General features: G+C 36.8%; 1 protein-coding gene across 3 annotated transcripts in view; it reads right to left on the bottom strand.

Moving 5' to 3' along the window:
• LOC113093159 (janus kinase and microtubule-interacting protein 1-like) overlaps window positions 1–27,309 on the bottom strand; it is a 42,896-nt gene that overhangs the window by 819 nt on the left and 14,768 nt on the right. The window contains exons 2-19 of one of the 3 annotated variants that reach the window (XM_026259019.1): window positions 24,978–25,235; window positions 19,873–20,367; window positions 18,598–18,777; window positions 18,327–18,440; window positions 17,587–17,733; window positions 17,221–17,370; window positions 15,353–15,412; window positions 13,351–13,479; window positions 11,918–12,043; window positions 11,449–11,532; window positions 9,571–9,633; window positions 9,374–9,472; window positions 1,918–2,013; window positions 1,583–1,636; window positions 1,407–1,472; window positions 1,253–1,321; window positions 1,018–1,095; window positions 16–219 (exon numbers count right to left, since the gene is read on the bottom strand). In XM_026259019.1, coding sequence (XP_026114804.1) covers window positions 16–219; window positions 1,018–1,095; window positions 1,253–1,321; window positions 1,407–1,472; window positions 1,583–1,636; window positions 1,918–2,013; window positions 9,374–9,472; window positions 9,571–9,633; window positions 11,449–11,532; window positions 11,918–12,043; window positions 13,351–13,479; window positions 15,353–15,412; window positions 17,221–17,370; window positions 17,587–17,733; window positions 18,327–18,440; window positions 18,598–18,777; window positions 19,873–20,367; window positions 24,978–25,121 — 2,358 coding nt within the window. In that variant the 5' untranslated portion in view covers window positions 25,122–25,235. Of the gene's footprint in view, window positions 1–15; window positions 220–1,017; window positions 1,096–1,252; window positions 1,322–1,406; window positions 1,473–1,582; window positions 1,637–1,917; window positions 2,014–9,373; window positions 9,473–9,570; window positions 9,634–11,448; window positions 11,533–11,917; window positions 12,044–13,350; window positions 13,480–15,352; window positions 15,413–17,220; window positions 17,371–17,586; window positions 17,734–18,326; window positions 18,441–18,597; window positions 18,778–19,872; window positions 20,368–24,977; window positions 25,239–27,309 lie in introns of all 3 variants that reach the window. The other 2 variants (XM_026259018.1, XM_026259020.1) reach the window with 2 other exon arrangements.

The following is a 27,309-nucleotide window of genomic DNA, read 5'->3' on the forward strand; positions in this document are numbered from 1 at the left end:
TGCACAGATCCCAACCTGCTGTGCAGACTGGAGGAGCTCCATGCGTTGTTGTAGAACGAGTGTGTCGGCATGGCGACTTTGCCGCAGGATCTGTCTCCGCACTGCATCCATTGACTCGGCCAGCTTCGCTCGCTGCCTGTCACTCAAACTCTCCCCCAAACAGCTGTCTGGATCCTGTTGCAGGGCAGCATATAATGTAGCCTCCAGCTCCTGCACCCTCTAAACATAACAAACAAACATGTACACAATGCTTTCTAAATGGCAAACGGTAATGAGTTTGGCCATATTATGTAACGAAATTGATTTTTAAACAATTTCACATCTTTTCATGAATTTGTAATTTACTTATGGTCAAACAGACCAAACTGGCACTTGCCACAAATATGGTACAAACTGTTGCCCTGTCCCTTTCTAAAAAGAAATGAAGGTACTTAATATACAAAATAAAAAATTTAAATGAATATTTTCTTATTGTAATCACTAAAAATATACAATACATTCGTTTTTTTACTTGAGCTAACAAATACACTTCCAGCGATCAACTAGCATACCAACGTAACAGTATTGTTTAAGATTTTGGGCTCAGTTAGATGTTTTTTAAAACTACTTCCAAACACAAAAATTTAATAGTAAGTGTATATATTATTTAATTTATGATAAATATAATTTAATCACAACATTTGTTTCCAAGCTAGCTGCTACTGAGTTACAACATAATTAAGGGTAAATCTGAAGAATTATTGTCCATTTCAGTAGAACCTTGGAATTAATTAATTCTGAATAATTTTTTAATAAATATTATCAAATTACAAACAAAAATATTTTATAAAATATGCAAATATATGTATCTTGGCCAAATAGTTTCATATTTCACCTTTCCTGTGTTAAGCCAACAACATTTATATTACTGACACATTATAGCAAAAACGTCACACAAAGTATTCAAGTATACTCATTCGTTATAAGTATCCAGAAGTGTTGTTTACACTGCTACATAAAAGACATATAAAGTCCTACCAGTTGGGCCTGATCAAGAGCTTGCTTTCTGTAGTCTAGTTCCTCTTCCAGGAAACCTTTCTGTTTACTGAACAGCTCCTGTTGATAACATCAGTTCACCATGGTCAAGACAGGAGCACACACAAATTATACATTTTTAATCAAGTGACATCAAACCCCATCTATCACTAGACTGACTTTTAGAACAAACCGTTCAAAAAAATTTATATCAGATGGCATGAATGGGTGTTCTTACCTTCTCATTCTCCAGATCAATCATTTTCTGTGTCAGCGCTGCCTCTGTGTTGTCGATCTGCTTCAGCCACTGGTCACAAAGACACAGCAATACAATAGAACTACTGATAAAATGTAATGCATCTTACATATAAAGAGACTGAAGGACATGATACCTTTTCACATAAAGACAGCACAGTGCCTGCTTGAATGACTGTGACCTGCTCCTCGTTTCGCAAATTCTGCCAATGAAAACTGAAGTGTTCATTCTCTTTTTTTGAGAAACAGGAGTAAAACGTGCACATATATATATATATAAAAAAAAATAAAAAATAAAAAAAAAAACACATACCCCATTATCCCCAAGAATGTCAAGCTTTTTCATGAGGTCAGGAATAATGACATCCTAAACCAAAACACATGAATATGAGGCCAGTATACAGTATGTTATCATACAGTACATATAGACAAATGTAAAGTGTGCAATTTGTGGTATTGTATATGAATTGTACAGTATAAAGTATATTTTATCATATTGTATATTGTATAAATCAATGGTGCTAAACTCACATTCCTTCAACCACACATTACTATAGTTAGTGCATTATGTAGTTTTGAATTAAGTACCTTAACATTAAAAACTTTGGCATTACATGGTAATAATGCCAGCAGTGTGTGGGTTTTTACCTTGACATCCTCTTGCTGGCAGTGTAGCTGTAGAATACTGTTGTTTTCAGAGGCAGAGATTTGCAGGTTAAAGGCAGGAGAACGGCGTTCCCTCTCCTATAAAAATAAAATTTTCTTCAGAAGTAGGCTAACTGTTCAACAAATCACAGGCAGCTCTTCAAAATACAAAAAAATACAAAATAAAAATTGAAGAGTGACTGAGGGGAGCAAAAAAGTAGCACATAAAGATGATCCATGTCTTTTTAAGTCATAAAATAGCTACTGAAATATGACTTAAATTTTGGTCTTTTCATCACACAAATGCTATTATATGACTTCAGGAGACTGGACACTATGCACATTTATGGTACTTTAATGTGTATTTTCTTTACCATTATTGAAGCATGAAAGCACCACTCTAGTGAAAAAGAAATGCACATTAAGGGTTAGTTCACCAATAAATCAAAATTATGTAATTAATAACTCACCCTCATGTAATTCCAAACCCGTGAGACCTACGTTCATCTTCAGAACACAGTTTAAGATATTTTAGATTTAGTCCGAGAGCTCTCAGTCCCTCCATTGAAACTGTGTATACGTTATACTGTCCATGTCAAGAAAGGTAAGAAAAACATCATCAAAGTAGTCCATGTGACATTAGAGGGTCAGTTAGATTTTTTTGCAGCATCGAAAATACATTTTGGTCCAAAAATAGCAAAAACTATGACTTTATTCAGCATTGTCTTCTCTTCCGGGTCTGTTGTGAAATTTCAAAGCAGTTCAACAAAGTTTAGTGATATCTGGTTCGCGAACGAATCATTCGATGTAAACGGATCTTCTTGAATCAGTTAAATTGAACTGAATCGTTTAAAACGGTTCACGTCTCCAATAAGCATTGATCCACAAATGACTTAAGCTGTTAACTTTTTTAATGTGACTGAAACTCCCTCTAAATTAATATAAACCAATATCCCGGAGTAATTCATTTACTCAAACAGTACAATGACTGAACTGCTGTGAAGAGAGAACTGAAGACGAACACCGAGCCGAGCCAGATAATGAACAAAATATTGACTCGTTCTCGAGTCAAGAACCGTTTCTGTCAGACGTGTCCGATTCGAGAACCGAGGAGCTGATGATACTGCGCATGTGTTGTGTGATTGAGCGTGAAACAAAATAACACACAGAGCGTATGAACCAAACCATTTTTTTTTTTTTTTTTGGTGATTGATTCTGAACTGATTCTGTGCTAATGTTATGAGCCCAGGTAAACCGAAGGCTTGAATCAAGTGCAATCATCGCAAATGACGTCATTATGTCAAGCGCAAAGGAACCGGTGAACCGTTTTCTTTAACCGGTTTATTGAATCAAACTGTCCGAAAGAACTACTGGTGAGCCGAAAACCGAGGCAACCGGTTCTTGACTCGAGAACGAGTCAATCTTTCGTTCATTATCTGGCTCGGCTCGATGTTCATCTTCAGTACTCTCTTCACAGCAGTTCAGAGTACTGAGTGACTTTACTGAGTAAATGAATTACTCCGGGATATTGGTTTATTTTAACTCAGAGGGAGTGTCAGCCAAGTTAAAAAAGTTAACAGCTTAAGTTATTTGTGGATTAATGCTTACTGGAGATGCGAACCAAAATGTATTTTTGATGCTTCAAAAAATTCTAACTTATCCTCTGATGTCACATGGACTAATTTGATTATGTTTTTCTTACCTTTCTGGACATGGACAGTATACATGCACACAGTTTCAATGGAGGGACTGAAAGCTCTCGGACTAAATCTAAAATATCTTAAACTGTGTTCCAAAGATGAACGGAGGTCTCACAGGTTTGGAACGACATGAGGGTGAGTTATTAATGACATAATTTTGATTTATGGGTGAACTAACCCTTTAATTGCACTGAATATGAACCAGCAATGTACTTCAAATCTTAAAAGTATATATAACTGTACTTGCAAACAATACATAGATTAAATAAAAGGCAATTTGAGTGTAATAGCAAGTATACTTTCATCACTGTTTCTTCACAAACTATAGACTTAAAAAGTACACTTTGTAATGTAATTAAAATTTAGCTTCATAGTAAATAATGGTTTTACTGATTCTTTGTCATGTTTTAAAGAACACAATATGCATTTATGTGTTCAAAAACCTTACATTTTAATAGAATGCTGAAGTTTGCTTTTTTTTTATACAAGGGTAGTTTCCTTTTACTTGTATGAAAAGAAAAGCCAGGATATTCTCCAAACATTCACTACTGGATTTGTGTTTAACAGAATAAAGAAATTAATATGGGTTTGAAACAACAAAAAATGTGGTGGATGCTTATAAAAGATTTAAACATACAGATAAGTTCAGATAACACATAATGCAATTTAACAACATTATGGAACAGAATGTATGTATATACTGTGAATGTTGTAGGTTCTGTGACAATCTGCTTATGTTCCTCTATTGCTTTGGATAAAAGTGTCTGCAAAATGAATAAATAAATATAGAAACCACCACCAATCACATGACTTAACTACAACAGGAAAATCCATGTGTACAATATTAGGAATGTTCTAAGGGGTGTATAAAACACTCAGTCTAAAATACTTTTAAAAAGTAGAATGTTGAAATTCAAACAAATAAATAAATGTTTTGAAAAATGTCTTTGTTTTTGTCCATAAAATGAAAGTCAATGAGGTACAATGTTGTTTGGACTACACTCACATTCAAAATGATTATAAATATTATTATTATTAATTTTATGTTTGTGTTTGTTCCACAGAAAAAAAAAAAAAAAAAAAAACTAAAGCCATATATGTTTGGAGAAACCCGCTGGAAGTGTTGCGTGGAGTCAGAGATGTTCGGACCCAATTGCAGTTTTTATTAGAGAATGGTCAGACAGGCAGAATTCAGGTAACAGTGTCAAGTGTGTCACGGGATTTCCAGATTGAATAACAATACCAGGCAGGAGTTTACAAAGCCCCCCAAAGAGCGGCTTCCAGATGCTCTAAACAATCTAGAAGGGCGGTGGAGCGGAGGCAGAACAGGGGTGAGGGACGGAGGGCCAGGTCCTTGTGGAAGTGGAGTGGCCGGGGACCAGGGCAGAGCCAGCAGAGCAGGAAGCCCGGGTGGAGTAGACAGAACAGGCATACACCAGACCAGAGTCAACAGAACAGGCATCTACCATGGCGGAGCAGGCAGAACTGGAGCCCTTCCTAGGCTTAACTGGAGATCTGAAGCCCTTCCTAGGTTTAACTGGGGAACAGGAGCCCTTCGTGGGCTTAACTGAGGAACAGGAGCCCACCAGGCAGAGCTGTAGCACACCAGGGCGGAGCAAGTGGAGCTGGATCCTACCAGGGCGGAGCAGGTGGAGCTGGAGCCCACCAGGGCAGAGCAAGTGGAGCTGGAGCCCACCAGGGTGAAGCAGATGGGACAGAAGCCCACCAGGGCGGAGCAGAGGACCACCACAGCCGAGCAGATGAGACAGAAGCCCTCCAGGCCGGAGAAGATGACCACCACAGCGGAGTCAATGGCACAGGAGAGCAAATACGGTTAGGTGGGACTGGAACAGATAACATAAACAGATTAATAGTGGCCTCTGTGGCCATGATAAGGCAGGGAGAAAGTTCACACATGGCCTCCATAGCCATGACAGGAATGAACGAAAGTTCATAGACGGCCTCAATAGCCGTGACAGGACATAATGAGAGTTCATAGGCGGCCTCCATGGCTGTGACAGGACAGAACGAGAGTTCATAGGCAGCCTCCATGGCTGTGACAGGACAGGCGGGGAGTTCATGGATGGCCTCTGTGGCCATGACAGGACAGACAGTGATTTGGTGGATGGCCTCTGTGGCCATGACAGGACAGGCAATGAGTTCATAGACAGCCTCCATAGCCATGACAGGACACAATGAGAGTTCATGGATGGATACTACTGACACCTTCAAAGGTTCTGCAGCAGTTGCCACCACCTCTGGAGGTTCCACAGCAGTAACAGTCTCATTGACAGCAACACAACAGGCTGAGAGAACATTGCTGGGCACAACAGACAATATGAGACGAGGCTCTGGATGATCAGCTGAGACGTGTTGATTCTCTGGAAGACATGTGGTGATTTGACTGGGCTCACAAAGATCAACTGTGGCTTGATTTAGTTCACGAAGATCAACTGGGACTTGAATTGACCCATGAAGTCTAACTGTGGTTTTACTTGACTCACGGGGGTTAATGGTGCCTTGACCTTACTCTGGACGGTCAGTAGTGATTTGACTGGACCTTGATTCTGGAAGATTGACGGTGACTTGAATTTGTTCATGAAGATCAACTGTGGTTTTACTTGACTAATGGGGGTTAATGGTGACTTAACCTGACTCTGGACGGTCAGCGGTGACTTGACCCGACTCTGGATGGTCAGCGGTGACTTGACCCGACCTCGATTCTGGAAGATCGACGGGGACCTGACTTGACTCTGGAAGATCGACGGGGACCTGACCTGACTCTAGAAGATCAATGGGGACCTGACCTGACTCTGGAAGATTGACGGGGACCTGACCTGACTCTGGAAGATCAACTGTGTTATCAGGCATAACTTGTCCATGTTAGGCAAATGGACCAACTCAACAAAGTCCATCACATAGTCCACGATGAGCCAAATTCCTTGACGTAGACAAATAAGTTGGCCTACTGGGTTCATGATTGACCTGGATGTACTCCTTAAGGCTGCTGGATCCTGGTTTGACTAAGCCTTCTGTAGCGTGGAGTCAGAGACGTTCGGATCCAATTGCAGTATTTTTTAGAGAATGGTCAGACAGGCAGAATTCAGGTAACAGCATCAAGTGTGTCAAGGGATATCCAGAATGAATAACAATATCGGGCAAAGGTCAGGGCAGGCGGCAGAGTATCACAGGCGTTATTTACAATCCAAAGTCAAACACAGAAAGAACAAACACAGGGAAACCGCTCGGAAATTCCAGACAGAACTAAACAAGACTTAGCAACTTGAGTGTGGATGAGTGCAACCTTTATAGTATCACTGATAGGAAACAGGTGTGGTTCAATAATGAGTTCCTAGGCAGGGGTTTGTGGGAAATGTAGTCCAGGGTGTACTGAGTCATGTGAAAGTCTGTGTGTTGAATAAACGGATGAGCAGTGACAGGAAGGGTAAGTAAAAGATTATTTTTTGGGGGTGAACTGGTACACTCATTTAACCAGATGTTTCAACTGAATTATTTTTTATAACCACAGACTTTGTGTAATTTCTGTAATCAAACGGCATGCACTTAATTATATGCAGTAATTTGAACTAAGAAAGTGTTATTTCTAACTGGCAGCTGCAGTTACCATATGCTGTAAGTTGGACTCTGTAAATTAAATTACATTCTCACAAAAAAATGTAAAATGATCACAAAAAAATATTCAACATCTCACAGAAGATGTATAACATTCCACACAAGTTTTTGAAATGACCATTAAAAAAATAGTGAATTTTTGCGTTGATAAATTAATAAAAAAAATACATGCAGGAGGTGTAGTAAAAAAAAAAAATAAAAAAAATAAAATAATGAGAGATTGGTGAAGAGTTTCATTCAAATAAATTTTATTCCACTGAAACTTATAATTAACAAAACAATAGTGAAATAAATACAGTTCTTAATACAGAAAAATAAAAACATTTAAAATGTGTATGAAAATATTTATAACAACATGAAAACATAAAACTCAAAGCATTGCTGGTTTTATGTACAGTATTGTTCAAAATAATAGCAGTACAATGTGACTAACCAGAATAATCAAGGTTTTTAGTATATTTTTTATTGCTACGTGGCAAACAAGTTACCAGTAGGTTCAGTAGATTGTCAGAAAACAAACAAGACCCAGCATTCATGATATGCACGTTCTTAAGGCTGTGCAATTGGGCAATTAGTTGAAAGGGGTGTGTTCAAAAAAATAGCAGTGTCTACCTTTGACTGTACAAACTCAAAACTATTTTGTACAAACATTTTTTTTTTCTGGGATTTAGCAATCCTGTGAATCACTAAACTGATATTTAGTTGTATGACCACAGTTTTTTAAAACTGCTTGACATCTGTGTGGCATGGAGTCAACCAACTTGTGGCACCTCTCAGCTGTTATTCCACTCCATGATTCTTTAACAACATTCCACAATTCATTCACATTTCTTGGTTTTGCTTCAGAAACAGCATTTTTGATATCACCCCACAAGTTCTCAATTGGATTAAGGTCTGGAGATTGGGCTGGCCACTCCATAACATTAATTTTGTTGGTTTGGAACCAAGAATTTGCCCGTTTACTAGTGTGTTTTGGGTCATTGTCTTGTTGAAACAACCATTTCAAGGGCATGTCCTCTTCAGCATAGGGCAACATGACCTCTTCAAGTATTTTAACATATGCAAACTGATCCATGATCCCTGGTATGCGATAAATAGGCCCAACACCATAGTAGGAGAAACATGCCCATATCATGATGCTTGCACCTCCATGCTTCACTGTCTTCACTGTGTACTGTGGCTTGAATTCAGAGTTTGGGGGTCGTCTCACAAACTGCCTGTGGCCCTTGGACCCAAAAAGAACAATTTTACTCTCATCAGTCCACAAAATGTTCCTCCATTTCTCTTTAGGCCAGTTGATGTGTTCTTTGGCAAATTGTAACCTCTTCTGCACATGCCTTTTTTTTAACAGAGGGACTTTGCGGGGGATTCTTGAAAATAGATTAGCTTCACACAGACGTCTTCTAACTGTCACAGTACTTACAGGTAACTCCAGACTGTCTTTGATCATCCTGGAGGTGATCATTGGCTGAGCCTTTGCCATTCTGGTTATTCTTCTATCCATTTTGATGGTTGTCTTCCGTTTTCTTCCACGTCTCTCTGGTTTTGCTCTCCATTTTAAGGCATTGGAGATCATTTTAGCTGAACAGCCTTTCATTTTTTGCACCTCTTTATAGGTTTTCCCCTCTCTAATCAACTTTTTAATCAAAGTACGCTGTTCTTCTGAACAATGTCTTGAACGACCCATTTTCCTCAGCTTTCAAATGCATGTTCAACAAGTGTTGGCTTCATCCTTAAATAGGGGCCACCTGATTCACACCTGTTTCTTCACAAAATTGATGACCTCAGTGATTGAATGCCACACTGCTATTTTTTTGAACACACCCCTTTCAACTAATTCAACTAATTGCCCAATTGCACAGCCTTAAGAGCGTGCATATCATGAATGCTGGGTCTCATTTGTTTTCTGAGAATCTACTGAACCTACTGGTAACTTGTTTGCCACGTAGAAATAAAAAAATATACGAAAAACCTTGATTATTCTGGTTAGTCACATTGTACTGCTATTATTTTGAACAATACTGTATGTAAGGGTTAAAATGGATTCATGTATGTAGCTTGTGTAGACATGAGCCGGGTTTGACAATCCCTGTTTGCTGCTGTGGGAGCAAAACAGATTCTCTTACTTCCAGTTCTAGAATGCGGAATTCAAGCAGCTCATTCTGATCCAGGTTGTCCTGAACTTCTGAGCGTAATCGCATTTCACACTGCTCCAGCGATACTATCTAACACGTACACACACACACACAAACAAACACCAGAATGTTAAGTGTTTATGTTTGAGTATATGTATATTATAGGATACTAAGAACCCAGGCTGTACCTTTTCTCTGAGTTCCTGGTTCACCCTTAGAAGATTTTGCTTTTCCTCCACCCACTTTGAGTCCTGCATAACATAAACCCACACACAAACACAAACACTCCTATTATCACTAATCACACACAATCCACACTCTCATTTTCAAAAATAAATAAAACACATCAAATATCAAATACTCAGTCTTAAACAAAGAAATGCATAAAGAAAAAAATAATGATAGAATGAGAAGTTACCGATGGAGAAAATAAAATTTATTAGGCCGCATGCAGGTAAGTCCATTTCCATATTTTACAGAAAAAAAAAAAAAAAAAAATCAAGTAACCAATAAGAGACAAGCAGAGAATAGAAAGTAAACACAAGCATATGGACCAATGATAAACATACACTGATCATTAAGCCAAAAATAGCTACATTCGGAATAGCATACTATCATACTACTTTTACTATTTCTGTTGTATAAAGTATGTATACTATGCACAGTATAGAAAATTCACATGAACTTGATATTTAACTCTTTCCAAACAAAAATTTGAGCAAAAATACTACATTTTTATTTCTAAAATAATAGATGGCCAGCATTCACCTAATGAAATGTTCAACATTATGTGATCAAGCAAAACATTGTTGCACACTACTGCTTGAAACATTTAGTAACTGTTAAATAATTCATAGTTCTGTTTCATACTATTTAAAGGGTCATCAAACACTAAACTACATTAAGATTTTAACAATAGTTGTTTGTGTTGCACATCACAGAAGACAATGTTATCCTCCATTATTATTATTATTATTATTATTTTTATTATTATAGGATAAAATGGTTAAGCTTTTTTCTGATCTATAAGCTTACCACACCCGGTTTTGCACCCTTTTTTCAGAACTGTGGAGAGAACTAACAGATGTTAAAATAGAGTGCAACAGTTCCAGAAGTGAAAAAATTAACTAGAGAAAATGACTTTTAATGACTTGCAAATCTTAAAGACTGTTAAAAACATGTTGTGAGCTCTAAGGTTGTTAATTGATGGTATATGCCTGCTGAAGCCACAGGCCAGATTCTTTCAACATTTTTAAAAGAACAATGTTTTCAGAATTTGTGGTGAGAAAAGCTCCCATGAAGCATGTGAATCCCATAATTAAATATCCAAACATCTAACTATCTATCTATTTATCTATCTATTCAGTTTTTAGAGCAGTTACAGTCTCATCTATTTCTCTTTTTGTCAGATTTTAACATACTTTTTTAATGTACTGTAGTGATACACCTCATAGCTGGTTGGCTAGGTTACAATGCTTTACTGAAGACTTTTTTTTTAAATCCCTATGTGAAAATTAATGGAAAAAAATATTCTGGAACCAATGCCATTGGAAAAGTGGGTGTGCACTTATGCACTTTTTAGGAGGTTTCATGACCCTTTAAAAAAACAGTAAGCAGTAAGCTAGTATTCCATTCCGAGTAGGACTGAAACGAAAGACCAGCAATATATTTGTATCCTAGTAAACCCCCGATTTTTGGTCATTGAACAGTACAATTCTCAAATCTAGTGTTAAGGCAGGCTGTGAAAACAACCTTATAGTATACAGGGGAGACAGCAGGACAAATAGCATGAATATGAAATGATTACACCATAATTAACAGTGCTGATTGATTTGATTAAATATACATTGAAAAAGCAAAGTAAAAAGCATTGGTCAAGCAAAGGAAATGTACAGAAATGACAAAAACTGTAAAACATGACTGATCCTGTGGGGGAAGTCACATGATTTGGTGCCATATCCTGTCTGTGTAGTGCAGCACACAAGCATGGCTCTCAGAAAGACAAGCAGGAAAGCCAATGTGACTGGAGTCAGGGGTGTCTTCTCCCTGCCCTCTTTCTTATTTACCTGCCCCTTCTCTGCCAAGCTCCGCTCCAGGTCAGCAATCCGTGCCTGACAGGCAATCAGCTCCGTCTGCAGCTGCTCCCGTGTCTGACGGACAGAGCACAGAGCCAATCAAAGAGCCAGCCTAGGGCATATGTATGCATAAACAGTCTATATTGTCTTATTTTGAATTTCAAATGACAAATGTTTGATTTTTTTTTTTTTTTTTTTTTTTGAGGCAGGAATTTTCGGCCATGCTTGTTACAATGCTGGCTGTGACCAACAGATGAGTGGTATTTCAGTGTGGGCAAAGGAGATTCTGAAAAGATCTTGGAATTCATTTAAATAGTTTTTAAACATTGATGCAATTTAATTCAGATCAAAAAATTATCAAAAATAAATCAATAAATAGTGGTAAGAAAAGGATCCTTCAGAATGTCCAGTGTTGGGGGGTCAAACATGCGTCTGTGGAGTTGGCATCAAGGGCCCTCACCCTGCAGTGTCTCTCAGGGTCCAGAGGACCTGTAGTCTCCTGCAGAAGTGCGTAAGCTCGCTGCAGTGCCTGGTACTCTCGTGTCAGCTGCCGAAATCGCAGCTCTGCCTCCTCTCGGGAAAAGCTCTGATGAATATCAAATGCAATTCCATGTGTCACATTTGATTTTGAGCTGTTAATGTAAAATATGAAACAATTTCACAAGACATTTGCTCGACCTCAAGTTGCTCCATCCCTGTAGGACTTACTTTCTCCTGGTGAACACAAATTAATATATATTGAAGAATGCAGATAACCAAAGAGTTTTGGGGGAGTTGGTGTGGAGTTTATACAGCACCAAGAAAGTCATACAGGTTTGAAACGACATGACGGTGAGAAAATTATGTCAGAATTTTCATTTATAGGTGAACTATTCTGAGGAAAAAACTAGTTAAGTTGTTTCTGAAAATCAAAAACACAATATTTGGTTATTATTGTGTATCTATTTTTTGGTTATGGTTTTGCTTGCCTGCAGTGGCAATCTTTTTGAAGACAATTTTATTTTTTTTATTTTTTGGGGTGAACTGTGAGATACAGCTGTGCGGTACATACAGATGAAACTTAATACAGTGCGATAATACAGTTTACATTTTGCTACAATAAAATGTTTGTTGAAAACAAACAACCGTTAACAGTTAGTAACAGTTTCAGTCAGTTAACTAAAATCTAACTCAAAACAAATCAAATTTGTGGATTTTTTTATGACATTTACTGAAGAAAATGTTATTTAATGAAGAGCATATTCGAGATAGCTGAGAAGAACACTACAAGAACACATTGTAATGAAAACGTCTTCATGGTGCAGTTATTATAATCCCACTCCTCGTTAACTAGCTCTGACTATCAGGAAACAACATGAAGGTAGGGGGCCACTTAGGAACAAGAGAACTGCTGAGATGCCTCATCATGTTCCCTTGAGCACAACAATTAACTACATCTGACCAACTAACAAGCCAAATTCAAATAAATGCTTTGAATTAAACAAACACTGTAGTATGACACCATGTTTACACTCTCAAGGGCTGTCAAATTTATTAAATTGATATGAAGACTACAGTTTTACACTGTCAGAAGATAATCAAAATGTTAAGGTGGTGTTAAAGATTTTCATATACTGCTATGTGGCTGCTAACATTTTTGGAGTTGTTTTTCTTTTGTATTTATATGTGGTTGCTCAGAATTAAATTTAAGAACTCAATTAAATTTTCATGGACATTAAGCAAGTAGCTGTACTGGGTTGTTGCTAGGTTATTTTGTACATTTATCTTCAATAAAAATAAATAAATAAATAAAAACTTTCTGACACCAAACTTTTGAACCTTAGTGTAGTTGAGTTGCAAGAAAATTTAGAGCAGATATTAAGGTTTGTAAAATAATTTATTATTATAACATACATCTTCAAGATCCTCTTCGGGGGTGGCAGGGGTGTGATCGGTTCGATCGGTGTTATATGATGTCAGAGAGGACGTTTCAGAATCGACAGATTCTTCGTCAAATCCAAAATATGTCTCCACAACATGCCTCTGAGAAAGAAAGAGACTATTAAGTATTATACACATATTAACATTAAACTAGTGTAATAAAATCAATTACTAACCTAACTAAAGTCCAATTTATATCTGCAAGTATAACAAAAATATACATGCTGTAACTATCCGCACAGTACAGTTAGCCTCTCCTCTCTTTTGATTAGGAAAAAAATTATGGTACTATATGACCTGCCCAGGGAGAGCAGTGTGTGTAAGTGATTTACCAAAAATATTGTATGACCCTGACCATTTCTGCTTTAATATCTTTTGGAATGTCTTACCGTAAGCGCATTAAAAAAAAAAAAAAAGTGAAGTGAAGTGACATTCAGCCAAGTATGGTGACCCATACTCAGAATTTGTGCTCTGCATTTAACCCATCCGAAATGCACACACACAGAGCAGTGAACACACACACACAGTGAGCACACACCCGGAGCAGTGGGCAGCCATTTATGCTGCGGCGCCCGGGGAAAAATGTAAATTACTGTAAATGTAAATTTTTACAAAATTAAGGAGTCACAAATATTGTCAGTACTACCCACATATGCCGTGAACACAGTGTGACTGCTCATTTTCATGGACCGTACAGTGTATAACTGACAAGTAGATGTACTTTGATTGCATAGACACTTTTTGAAGAGAACTGAACTGAGCTGGGTGATAACATCACTGAATCAACCGTGAACAGATTTTAAATGAAAAACTGTTTTTCTATTGCCCCTTTGCATTTTCAGCACACTTTTTTTCCTGTAAAGCTGCTTTGACACAATCTGTATTGTATAAAGCACTATATAAACAAAGATGACTTGACTTTGAATACACTATGCAATCGCTCTTACCATCGTGTTTGTAGGTCATCTCCTGACAGCCAGAGAAATACAGACACACCAGAGCACACAGACACAGGAACATGGAGAGATACAGCACCAATAGGAAGTACTCTGGCATACTGGATGTGTATTTGTGCTCCCCAGTCCAGTGTTAGGGTATGCGATATATCCTTTTAACCTCTTTAACCAGCATCGTCTTCCTCAGTGGTCACAGGAAATGAGAGTTACAAATGTTTGTGTGTTAAAGCCAGTGTTACGGTAATCTCTTGATGCTTCTCTCTTGCATGAATTTATAGTCAGGTCCACTGACTCCACCTCCATAGCAATGGTTCTTGAAAACGAACAACTAAATCCCACCCCACGGTGCCACAAACACACACACAGGTTTACTTACTAATCATAATAAGCTTTATATATTAATTACTTCATATTTTAGTTACCCAAGCTTTTAGAATAAAATAAAATACTATTTCTTTTATTTAATTTTTTCTTTTTTTCTTTCTGTCTTTTCTTTCTTTTTTTATTCAGGACATCCTCAAATGTTTTCAAATTAGGTTTTGTCAGATTTGGCTAAAAATTTAATTTAATTTTCTATCGAATATACAGTGAAGTAAACCCACACATATGCAAACTCTGAAGCACAGTGAAATTGCATCTGCGCTAATAGACTTTTGCATTGTGAAAATAGGATTTTTAGTTGTTTGGATGACTGGCTTAACCTTTTAGACAAAAAAAGTAAAGAAAAGAAAAAGAAAAGCAATCAGAGACTGTTTAAGTGATGTTAAGCTGGTGAAAGCATGAGAAAGAAAAAATAACATGGCTTGGCTCAGAGGTCTTGAGAGGCCAATTAATGTGCCAATGTAACCAGCACACACACAAAGAAACACACACATGCGTGCACCAAACACACACTCCTCAGAGGAGACAGTTGCTTGGCAACAGTGTCCATATGCTTTGAAGAAAAGAGAAAGTAACCAGAGCAAAACTTCCATCAAATATGGTTCAAGATAATTCTATCAATGAGAGGATCAGCTCACCTTGGGCAACTTGATGTTTTTTCGCCTGTTCTTTTTGTTCATTATCAGCCTGTCCCGTTCCTGAAAGCACATCCAGACATTACATTAAATAAGCTGTTAACAATACAACACATTAACACATAACTCAGAATCATCAGCAGCACATCCAAGGAGTAAGTTTAATTTCACACTGAATCAAGTATGAATGTTATAATGTTATGTTATAATTCAAGTTTACACTACCGTTCAAAAGTTTTTTTTTTGTTTTTTTTAATCTCTTATGCTAACCAAGGCAGCATTTACTTTATTTGAAATAAAATTAAAACAATAATACTGAGAAATATTATTATTTTATATAATAGCTGTTTTAACAATATTACTTATTTCTGTGATGACGAATGCTGAATTGTGGTACTGAATTTTCAGCATTATAACTCCAGTTTTTAGTGTCACATGATCCATCAGAAATAATTATAATATTCTGATTTGGTACTTCAAAACGTATTATTATTCTCAATTATGATTTTTATGAAAACATGAAACATTTATTAAGGATTCTTTAATGAATAGAAACTTCAATTTCAACTAGAACTGTATAGTATATTAATTATGTTTTGACAGCCACATTTGATCTATTTCATGCATCCTTGCTGAATAAAGCTATAAAAAAATGAATTTCTTAAAAATAAATGGTAACACATTAAGTGTGGTAATGGGCCAAATTCTCACTATTAACTAGCTGCTTATTAGCATGCCTATTATTAACATATCAGCTGTTTATTAGCATATTCTGCATGACCATATTCTACACCCCTAATCCTACACAATACATAAAATCTTAACAACTACCTTACTAACTATTAATAAGCAGCAAATAAGGAGTTTACGGAGAAAAAAGTTGTAGTTAATGATTTGTTAATAGCGAGAATTGGACCTTAAAGTAAAGTGTGACCAAATAAATAATAAATAATAAATAAAATATTTGAGTGATAGTGCATGTAAACATTGTCACATGCAATAGTACTCTGATGCTGTCAATATTGTATTATCAGCGTGCATGTTAACATACGTCATGAAGAAGGGAAGAGAAAATGAGTGATGCTGTAATTCCTTTCTAATTAGGCTTTGTCTTAATGAAGTAAACAAACTAATTAACAGACACAGCACTGATTACCAAACACAAATAATTACAGGGTAAGACCAATTAGAGAATTAGCACACACAGTGCACACACACTGACACAAACAGGACACAGACTATGTAACTGGAAATAGATTTAAAGATGAATTCTTGAAAATAAATCAATTTTATTTATTTTTTTAATGTCCTGATTTTACTATTTTCTTATTTGCTGATGTAACCAGAGCTGTGTGAGTGAGGGAAAATAATAAGTTCACCTATTATGGTTTTTCATAAATTGCCAGTCATGTAGTGTATATATAATGCCATTTGAGAATGTAAAAGATCTGCAAAGTTTCAAAGTGAATGATAAATTGAGTTTCTTTCCCAAATGAAAGAACCGATTCTGAACTGCCTGAAACAAGTCATCTGTAATTTCATTCTGACTTCCTGCACAAACCTACATAGGTTTTTCACAACTTTGGCTAACGTGTAGAAGACAGTATTGTCTGTGCAGCGAAAGTGAAACCACTTTGCATGTACTCCCAAAGGATGAGGACTGAGTATATTTTCTACTGAGTGTTCAAAGCGCAGTTTTGTGTTGTATACAATGTACAATAAGTGCACTGCTGTAGCCCTCTGCTAACTGGCTCACTTAGATTTTTATCTTGAAATTTTTCTGCTAATCAGCTGTAGGCCCACTATTACCCATGTTGATACCTTCACTGCAAATATCAACATGTGTGTGTTTATGGTTCACAGAAACAAACCTGTGTGAGCTCATCTATAATGCCACGCTGCTCGTTTATTTGCAAATGCAGATACTCGACTTCCTGTTGCTCATGGGCATGACTCAGGTCCGTTAGAGAAGTGTGTCTCTTCAGCCCACCCAACTGCAAGTTCTGCTGGGATTTCTCTTTCTGAGGAAACACAGCGACAGATTTACTCTATAAACACTATGGTTAAGTACAAATGTAACACATGTTAAATGTTTATTTAATGAATTCTGAATAAAAATAAAATATATATTTTCTGATGATGTAACAACAGCTGAAACAATCAGATCCTGATTATTAAAATCATGTCCTCTCCTACATTATTTCCCATAATTTTCCATTTTCCCTTTAACAACAAACCTGTTCTGCGTTCTCTCTACTGAGCGTCTTCAGTTTGTCCTCCATCCGCTGTAGAGTCTGCTGCAGCTCTTCATTCTTTTTATTCAGACGTTTATTCTTCTCCATGAGAGGCTTTATCTCTGCATCTGTTTCTCGCACCCGTTTCAGCTGTATGACAGAGACAGACTGATCTAGATACAGAATGCAAGACATTTGTGCTAAACTCCAATTGGAATTTCCATCAGAATCTTACAGATTTCTACACAACAAAATACAAATCTTTTGAGAACAGTGGCTTCAGTGGGTGAAAGGGTCAGCAAAGAAATAGATAATGCCAAATGCAAACAATAAAATACAACTAATCGTATAATCATTCAATGTTAGGATAAATGAACAGAGGAGAAGATGCAGGTTAAATAATACACATAATACATTAAATGAAGGTTTGGAACATGCTATATGATTATTGCATTATTTTAGTATAATATGTTACCCTGATGGTGTTTTTTCTGTATCACCCTGTGCATCAGCTATACATGAGCACTGGCCATGATGTTTTTGATCAGGCCATCATGTGGCTTTCTATTGTTCCACCTGGTTAATGGTTCATTTTAGTATTTTGGTAGTTAAAGGAGATTGGTATATTAACATTATTTTACTTAATTAAATATTTGGTTATAATTGTTAAAATAAACAGGTACCTATTAGATAAATTCCTATATGATTTTGGCTTTCGTTGTTGAGAGTATATGTATACATACCAGTTCATTTCTCTCATCTGACAGCAGGGTGTTTCTGTCCTCTAGTTTCCTGATTACTGCCTGCAGCTCAGCGATCTTCATCTGAAACCTCCGTACATCCCTCTCATCCGCGTCCTGTGGATAAACACACTTTATTGTGTGATGGCAAAGTTCATCATGCAGGAAAAAGTTTTCGCCATGTTAGTCCAGCTCTAATGTATGTTAATGTTCCTGATGATATATACAGTAAAAGCTTTTTGTGAGCTGTTTCTGATAGCAGAACAGAACAAACCTGGTTATTGACAGAGTCTGTGTTTTCCCCAAGCAATGGCGCAACCTCTCTCTTCGGACTCCCATAATGTCGCTCTGATTCCTCTTTCTGCAGCAGTAGACGCTGTGTCTGTCCCGCCTGCACACCCAGCTCTTTTTCCAGTGACTGCACCACACGATCCCTGCTCTTCAACTCATCCATCTGACACAAACACAAACATACTTTTCAGTTCATGCTTTTTGTGGTCCAATTCATAAAATGTCCTTCCTTCAGGTCTACCTGCTGTACTAATAGCAAAAATGGCATTGAGGTAATTCCTAATAATGCACTGATATAAAAACTTGAAAGGTTTTTGGCAAGTAAAATTTTGTTTAAAGATTTAGATTTTTGACAGTTAAGACATTTACAATGTTGCAATATCTTTCTATTTCAAATAAATGTTTTATTCATCAAGAAATCCTGAAAAAAGGTTTCACAGTCTCCACAAAAATATGTAGCAGGACAACACTTTTCAACACTGAGATCATAAGAAATGTTTCCTGAGCACCAAATCAACATATTAGAATGATTTTGGGGGATCATGTGACACTGAAGACTGTGTTATTATGAAGCTGAAAGCTGCAAGTTCAGCCTTGACATTACATTAATAAATTACATTTTGAAATACATTCAAAGAGAAAAAAGATATTTACCATTTTTATAACATTTTTACAATAAACCAAAACATTTAAAAAACTTAATGACCCCACCCTTTGGATGGTATTATACATAAACTGTTTAAAAAATGTATGTATATCAAAAATAAGCTTTTGGTCTTGCCAATAATTTTAAGATGTATTGAACACATCCAGTGTCTTTTATTATAAGGGGGTTTATCTAATCGGTGCAAAAAATACTTAAATCCTCTCTATTTGTTCTCTGTCATATGAGTCATATTTGTTCTCTGTCATATGAAACACTGTCTGTGACTGATTCATATAAAGAATGAGACTAAGACATTTTAAGGGTTGATATTATACATTAATATCATCTTATCAGCTGATATTTGAAAGGTGATGCATGTCAACATTTTCTTCTATTCAAGCTTAATACACAGAGACAACTGTATAAGTGTGTAAGTATGAACATTTGTAGGTTGGTTACCCACTGTGTCTTTGTTTCTTTTATTCAGAGAAGTTACACTGATTCAACCAATGGCTTGAGACTGGATCAGAACTATCAGCTATTATTTTTACAATTCTATGTGGTGACATCCACTGGAACTTTTTTTTAAATAATTCCATCAGTCCTTCTTACCAGTCTCCGGATTTCTCTCTCGCTCTCGCGTTTGATTCTCTGAATCTCTTCCTGATGAGCTTGATGGGCCACCCTGAGATCAGCAGCTTTGGCTCTGTCGGCCTGCACAGCATTGGACAGTGCCTCCTCTGCCTGCCGCCGCAACATTTTTGCCTCTTGCAGCTCCTGCGTGAGCCTGAGTTTCTCTGCCTCGTAGCTCCTGCGGGCCTCCTCTCGTGCCTCCTCTTTCAGGGCATTACGTAGTTCACCGCTGGCTCCATCCCGTAAAATACACACCAGTGCCTGAAGCCGGGCCAGTTCTGTCTCACGGAGACGTGCCGCCCGGGCCAGCTCGGTCTCATGTTGCCGAGACAGGCTCTCTCGTGTGGCCGCCACCTCTCGCTGCTTCTCTTCATGGAGCTTGACGCGGAGTTCAGTGAGAGTGACCGAGTGCTTGTGCTGCTCAGTCTCTCGTTGGGCCCGTAACTCTTGGTAACGTTCCCGTAATTTACCCACCTACAAATTGAGAGACAAAGTGTGTACACTGACACCAACCAAGGTGAACATTGCCATTCACATTAAGTCTTAATTCTCATAATGTCACAAGTTTACCAACAAATTTCCATTACTTCATGCATTCCATAATTAGAAAACGTATATTGAAATGTCCCATTATTCTCCCAGACATGCATCCTCTAAATTTACTGACCGGATTTGTGCCTAGCTCTTTGGCACTTGGCACATATTCTCCAGACTTTGTTTCCACCATTAGCAAATGTCTTCATATTATATTTTATAACCTTCAGGTTTTTATAATGGTTTAGAGAGAGGGACAAAACATAGTGAGCTAGCAATGAACAAGAAGGAATGAAATGTACCAAACTAGTCAAGCTCCCCATGATTTGATTTATTTTACCAGGTCTAAAACTATGTTTGATCATATCATTTGATTTGACATCTGTCCTAGCTTTCTAGCAGTGTTAAGATGTCCCATTGTTGATGCTTCCAGAGGGTATGGCATGTTATCTCTTCTGCTCATCATGGCCATGAAACAATCACTGGCACAAATTACTACTCAAAACGGGCAATGGATTTTGGGATATTTTGGGATTCGTGAATGCAGAAATTTGTGATTGATTATGGATGCTTACATGTCTGAAAAACATCCAGATTATGTTTTCTGGATCACACTGGGATGTCATAAATAAACATAAGCAGAGCACAAATTTCCAGTCATCTCTTTTCACAAATCGTAACTTGTGTAACTTTGTACTGATACTTATGTCATTATTATGGCAACTGATGTACTGGATACTGTAGCAGAAATGAGTCGAATCAGACAAATCAAAGAGTCTATCAGAGCTGTGTGCATTGAAACGAGAGCCGAACTCCTCAGGAAGTCATAAATCAGTTCTAGTGCCACAAGAACCAAGCAAGATAACCAACCAACCAACTTGTTCACACAACAGCTTTCAACATTAACACCAATATAACAATTATTGACAATTTTAATTCGAAGAAGAGATTGTCAAATTTATTGTTCGTGATTGGAATGCAACGCTGGACATCACATGTAAACCCAGGAGATCAAGTTAAATACTTGCATTGACTCCCCCCCCCAGCCAGTGAAACCAGACTGAAATTCCTAAGGGGGAAGGGCTTTAAACCTTTGTCTTCACAGAAAAGTCCCTTTGCCAGAGAATGGCAAAGAAACTGCTTTTTATACATTATGTATGGACCAGAATGAACTCAAAAAGACTTGTAAATGAATCGTTCCATTGCTTAACTCCATATTCATTTATGTGTAACCCACACATTTGACTATCATGTATAATCACTTATTGTGTATGTCTTTTTATAACTATAGGATACATAGTCATGTCTAGTATTGACATAATCGAATTTTCTTGCTTGATATTGTCCTGACAATCATTTATTTGTAAAATATATCATAATCATGTTATAGGAATCATGTCCAAAATTAGACCCTGTGAGGCAAGAACCACATGCTTGGTAAGATAAACAAATGATTTATGATACCCAAGACTCAAGACCATATCTGATTGGTCAAGGCAACATTTGAGGGGTGGCCAACAAGGAAGTTAAATACTTTGGACCCCATGAAATTTTGCTTTTAGTCTAGCATTGCTTGTGCTATCAGTCATGCGGGCTTTTAGTCTGCTTTTAGTTCCAGCCTTGCTCGTGCTATCAGTCATGCTATTAGTCATGCCTGCTCTTAGCTTTTAGCTTGTAGCTTTGCTACCTAGCTTTAGCTTGTAGCATCTAGCCATGCGGTTAGTCATCATTGTTCTTTGAGCGCGGTTCCAGCGTGCCTGCCTGCTGCTACTATTCCACAATGAGAAGGAACACAACCTAGTCTCGTCAAACTTTATTTCTTTTCTTTTCCGTTTGAGAGTTTCGTGTTCTGAGTTAAGTTTTGTAACGTCGACCTCGTCTGCGCGTTTGAACTCCCACCAGCCACACAACTCCAGCTTCAGCCAACGCCCAAGCACGGGCTCCCCAAGACGTCACTTCAGCCAACTGAACTTCCAGCCAATCAGCGACACCGGGATACCCCTTTCAACTGGAGTCCCTTTCACAGCAAACAAAGGCAACGTATTCCCAGATATTTGTTGTGCTGGTGTATCTAATATAAATTTAACCCCATTGAGGAACTCAATGCGAGCGCTAATTACGTGATTGATGGTTGTTCATGTCTATGCAATTTAACGTATTGCTGTTAACTTGGGATTCCATATTTCCATTCTCTTAAACTCATCTTTCCCTAACTTTCGACCTTCCTGCAACTTGTGTGAATGTGCGTATGCGTGCGTTTATGTGTTAGATTAGTTTATATGTCTTAGATTTATCTAATAAAGCCTTATTCATATTGAAAAGAGAAGTATCTTGTGTTTTGTGCTTACAAGTTAATGTCTTAAACTGCCGATCTTGTTACTGTGCTAATTGATAGTGTTTTCACTATAGTTTGGATATTAGTATCCAGCGCAGATTTGATGTTAAACGGCTCGTTCACTGAACCGCAGGCGCGTCTCCGTGAACAGCCGTGAAACAGTGATTCTGTTAAAATTCCCTTTAAAATCTTAAATGATTCCCTTTGAGCTAAATTGACCTGTTTCCCTTACAATACTAACAACTCTGTCTGAAGAAAAAAAAACAGATCAGATTTCATCAACTGCAGCATAATAATGAAGACAGTTCCTCATAAAAAAAAAAAAAAAAAACAAGTCTGCACTTGCACATATACTTTTAAAGCGTTCACACACCTGTCTGAATATTGATATTTTTACCCACTTAAGTAGGACTTAAGTACATCTTTATTTGAAATTTCATAATTACTTCTACTGTCTTGTATGGTTAAAGTATTCTGCTAAATGTACTAACAAGCATTTATGTTAAACTAAAATATACTTTATTGGGTAACACTTTAGTATAGGGTCCAATTAACACCAATAACTAGTTGCTTATTAGCATGTCTATTATTAACATATTGGCTGTTTCTTAGTGCTTATAAAGTAGGCTACATATAATGCATAACATTGATAATCCTACCCAATACCCTAAACTTAACAACTACCTTATAAACTATTAATAAGCAGCAAATAAGGAGTTAATTGAGGCAAAAGTCATAGTTAATGGTTAGTTAATAGTGTGAATTGGGACCCCAAAATAAAGTGTGACCCTTTATTGTTATTTCTATTAAAATGTGTATGACATGCATTTAAATACATTTTAAATTACACATTTGTAATGATAAAGTTGCAGTTTAGTTGCAATTTAATTTTAAAATATGTAAACTAGAAATGTACTGTATTATTGAACAGCATTACAAAAAAAAAAAAAAAAATCTAATGAAGTTAATGTATTTCTTGAAAGCAAGACAAAAGATTATGTAAGACTGGAGCGGGACCATCTGGACTGAGGGATGACTTCCTAAGAAAACAAAGGACTTTATTGATAATTAACATTTGAACACTCTCTTGAATACCTTCCATCATAAGTAACAGTGCCAACGGAGACGAACTACACCTAGCAGTTCACACTTCACCATCACATTCCCTACACTCAGAATTGCTAATAGTATAATATTCTGCATTAATGCAGTTGATATTTACAGTCATGTTTGGTGTCATTTGAATCGTCTCAGGGCGACTGGTACAATGGTCTCAACCTTAGAAAAGTAGATTAAAAGATAATACAGATCCTAAGAGTTAAGAGATATTTTGATTACTGTAATGGGAGTGCCCTTTTCCAGGGTCTTCCATGTAAATTACCTTCTGTTCCCATTGAGGTGTAAACTACCCTGGTCTGGGACCTGACCTAATCGAATTCCAATTGTTAGTTTCTGTCTTCATCTCTGGGGATGTTTGTTTTTGGTCTGAGATATTTAAAGGATTGCAGCAAAAGGATCAGGGCGATTCTGTAGACAGAAAGCCTGTAGTGTGGTGAGTCTCTTCACTTCATACTATGTATTTTCTAAGGTCAGGTATGCATATTTTACTTTTAGATTAATCTTTGAGAATTTTATGTTTTATAATGCTATGATTTGATATGTTTCAATTGGATATATAATTTGAAGAACACATATTTACCTGACTGATAATAAATTGTTACATTTTATTTTATTCAGTTTTACTCTGTAATTATTGACTCTAGTAGTTTACGTTGTATCCCTGTTAGCAACATGAGCACCATTAAATAATATTAAATAAATATTTCATTAAATAATAAAATGGAGTCAGATTTGATTCAACCTAAATTGAATAACTCTACGTGCTGAAAGACCGAACACGCAGGAAACCTTCATCCTGCACCGGATACCTTCCTTGGGCCGAGTGCCTGGACCAGTTATTAAAACATAATGGTTTAAAATGCAATGTAAAATAAAAACCTTTAATTTGGCATGATTACAAAGTCCTTTTAAAAGTGTACTTAAGTGTCATGAAAGTGTATCTTTAAGTACACTTAAATGGCTTTTCTATATTATTAATATTATATTAGCATTAAATTACTATTTTATTATATATATATAGGATTTGAAGTACTACTAGTGCTCAAACTCATATTGGGTGTAAATGTGAACGAAGCCGTGCAGTAGATGGGTGTACCTTGCCTCTTTCCTGTTGTAGTTCATTTTGCAAGTCACTCAGTCGGTTCCTCAGCTCTTCATTGGCTGCTTGCAGAGTTTCTATTTCCTGTTTTCCTCTGCTCTTTTTGGGAGGCGGGGCTGATGTGGGAGTAGTTGCAGCCATCCTGCCCAAATGATGATTCACCAGTCAAATCCTCACTTCCACAGTCAGATCTCACTCTAAACCTTTTGTAAAACTGGAAATCGACCACACCATCACTGGCATCTTCCTCTTCTCCTGCTAGAAACAGAAATGGCCGGTCTGTGAGTTCAACATCCAAAGTGCGAGGGTATTGCCCTTACACATGTTCACAAACTACAGTCAACACTAACATATCTTACACACATACTGATCTGAACATTCACATGTGCCATTTGTTCACTGGAATTTGCTCAGAGATATTTTGCATGTTTGTGCCACCATCTAGTGGTGTGTTATGGTATTATGCGACAACAAAAGGTTGTGGTGTTGTTGGTGCTGCTGCTGTTGTTGTGTTTTTATGTGACAATGCATATATATATATATATATATATATATATATATATATATATAGAGAGAGAGAGAGAGAGAGAGAGAGAGAGACTTTCTAACATCTCTTTAATTACAATCTATACCAGAAATGTATACACCCTCAACACCTTAATACATAAATAGCAAAACCTAATAAAAAACTATTTTACAAACGCTGATATATAGCAAGGCAGGCACGGATCTTAAAAAAACAGAACAAAATTCAAGCTACATGGACGAGGGATTGCAAGGTATGGATTAAATTGAATGGATCACCTGAGGAAGCAAGCAACATTGTGGTAAGAGAGCTCAGTGATAGATACAAATAACGATTACTGCTTGATATGCTGATGAATGAGACATACAGTCAAACGACATGTACATCGGAACTAAATAAATAAAACCTTTGAACTTTGTATGGACCATGAAAGCCTAGAACTGATAACATTCAATTATACTGAGCATAAATTACAAGATATGGAGAACGAAATTGATCCTGAGAATATTTTTTTTAATAACATGCAAATAAATTGTGGAGATGAACAATTTAAGTTAAAAATGAATGGAGAATTATCCATAATACATTTTAACAGCAGGAGTTTAAATTCAAACTTCTCAAAAATCAAACATTGTTTACAACAAATTGAACAAAAAATGACAGTTATAGCAATCTCTGAGACTTGGCTTATTGATGAACAAGCTGTGATGTATGAAATAGAAGGATATGAGGATCAAAAAAAAAAAAAAAAAATTTGTAAAAATAAAACCAAAATCATGACTCAGGTTATTTAACACACCCATAATTCCTTCTAGCATGGGACACCCAATAAATATATGAAACACTGTTTCTGGTAGCCCACAAAACAAACACGCTTCTCCTTGCAAAGGATTAAGATGAACTTTATAACGGTTTATTGCTAAAATCCAATGAGAAATCCTCCAGTGCAAGTCTCCAATTCTTTTCTCAATTGGTTTCTTATACAACGTCCTCCAACATCCTTTTGGAGAGGCCTCTGATTCAAGTAAATTAGTCCATTTGGTCTCTGGAATATCTTTCAATACTCTTAAATTCAAGTATTTTATGCATACCACAAAAAATGCCTTTTTGGACATTGCGTCGAATCGACCAATTTCAAGTATTTTAAAAGACAGTAATCTTCCACCACCCTCCTGCCAATCTCCTACATTTACACCCACCCTGATGCTGGGGAAAACAGTTTCAACCATTTCTGCTTGCACAGGTACAGTAAAACACTCCTGCAATTCAGCTAATAATTTCTCAAAAATCCTAACAAAATGAACACCAATCCTCGAGGCCAGTTTTTCCACAGCAATCCATTTGCCCCCCAACTGAAGCTGACCGATTTTACATATTCCTGCTTTAACTAAGCTTGCACATACACCTTTAGATTTTAACATCACACTAAATAAAAGAGGATTAAAAATCAAAGGTTCTTCCAGCACCCACTTCAGACAGCTCTCTTTTAACAATAAATATTTGCCACAAATTTCTGATTCATAAAAAGAAGGGAGTCCATTAAAATTTACTTCCTACAAATTCATTAAGACTAGGTGTCTATTCACATTCATCCGCCCAACTCTTCTTAATAAAACACAAGCTATTTCAGTCCAGTTCTGCGGCTATTTCAGTCCAGTTCACTTCTGTTTTTACTGTACATTACCCCTCTTGGAAATATTTTGAAACATTTTAACAATGTGTCATACCATTTTTATGCTGATGACATACAATTGTATTGCTCGTTTAATGATTCTTTGTTTAATGATGATAGTTTGAGTTCCA

The sequence above is a fragment of the Carassius auratus genome, unplaced genomic scaffold (assembly GCF_003368295.1).
Source record: "Carassius auratus strain Wakin unplaced genomic scaffold, ASM336829v1 scaf_tig00214902, whole genome shotgun sequence".
Taxonomy (NCBI): Eukaryota; Metazoa; Chordata; class Actinopteri; order Cypriniformes; family Cyprinidae; genus Carassius; species Carassius auratus.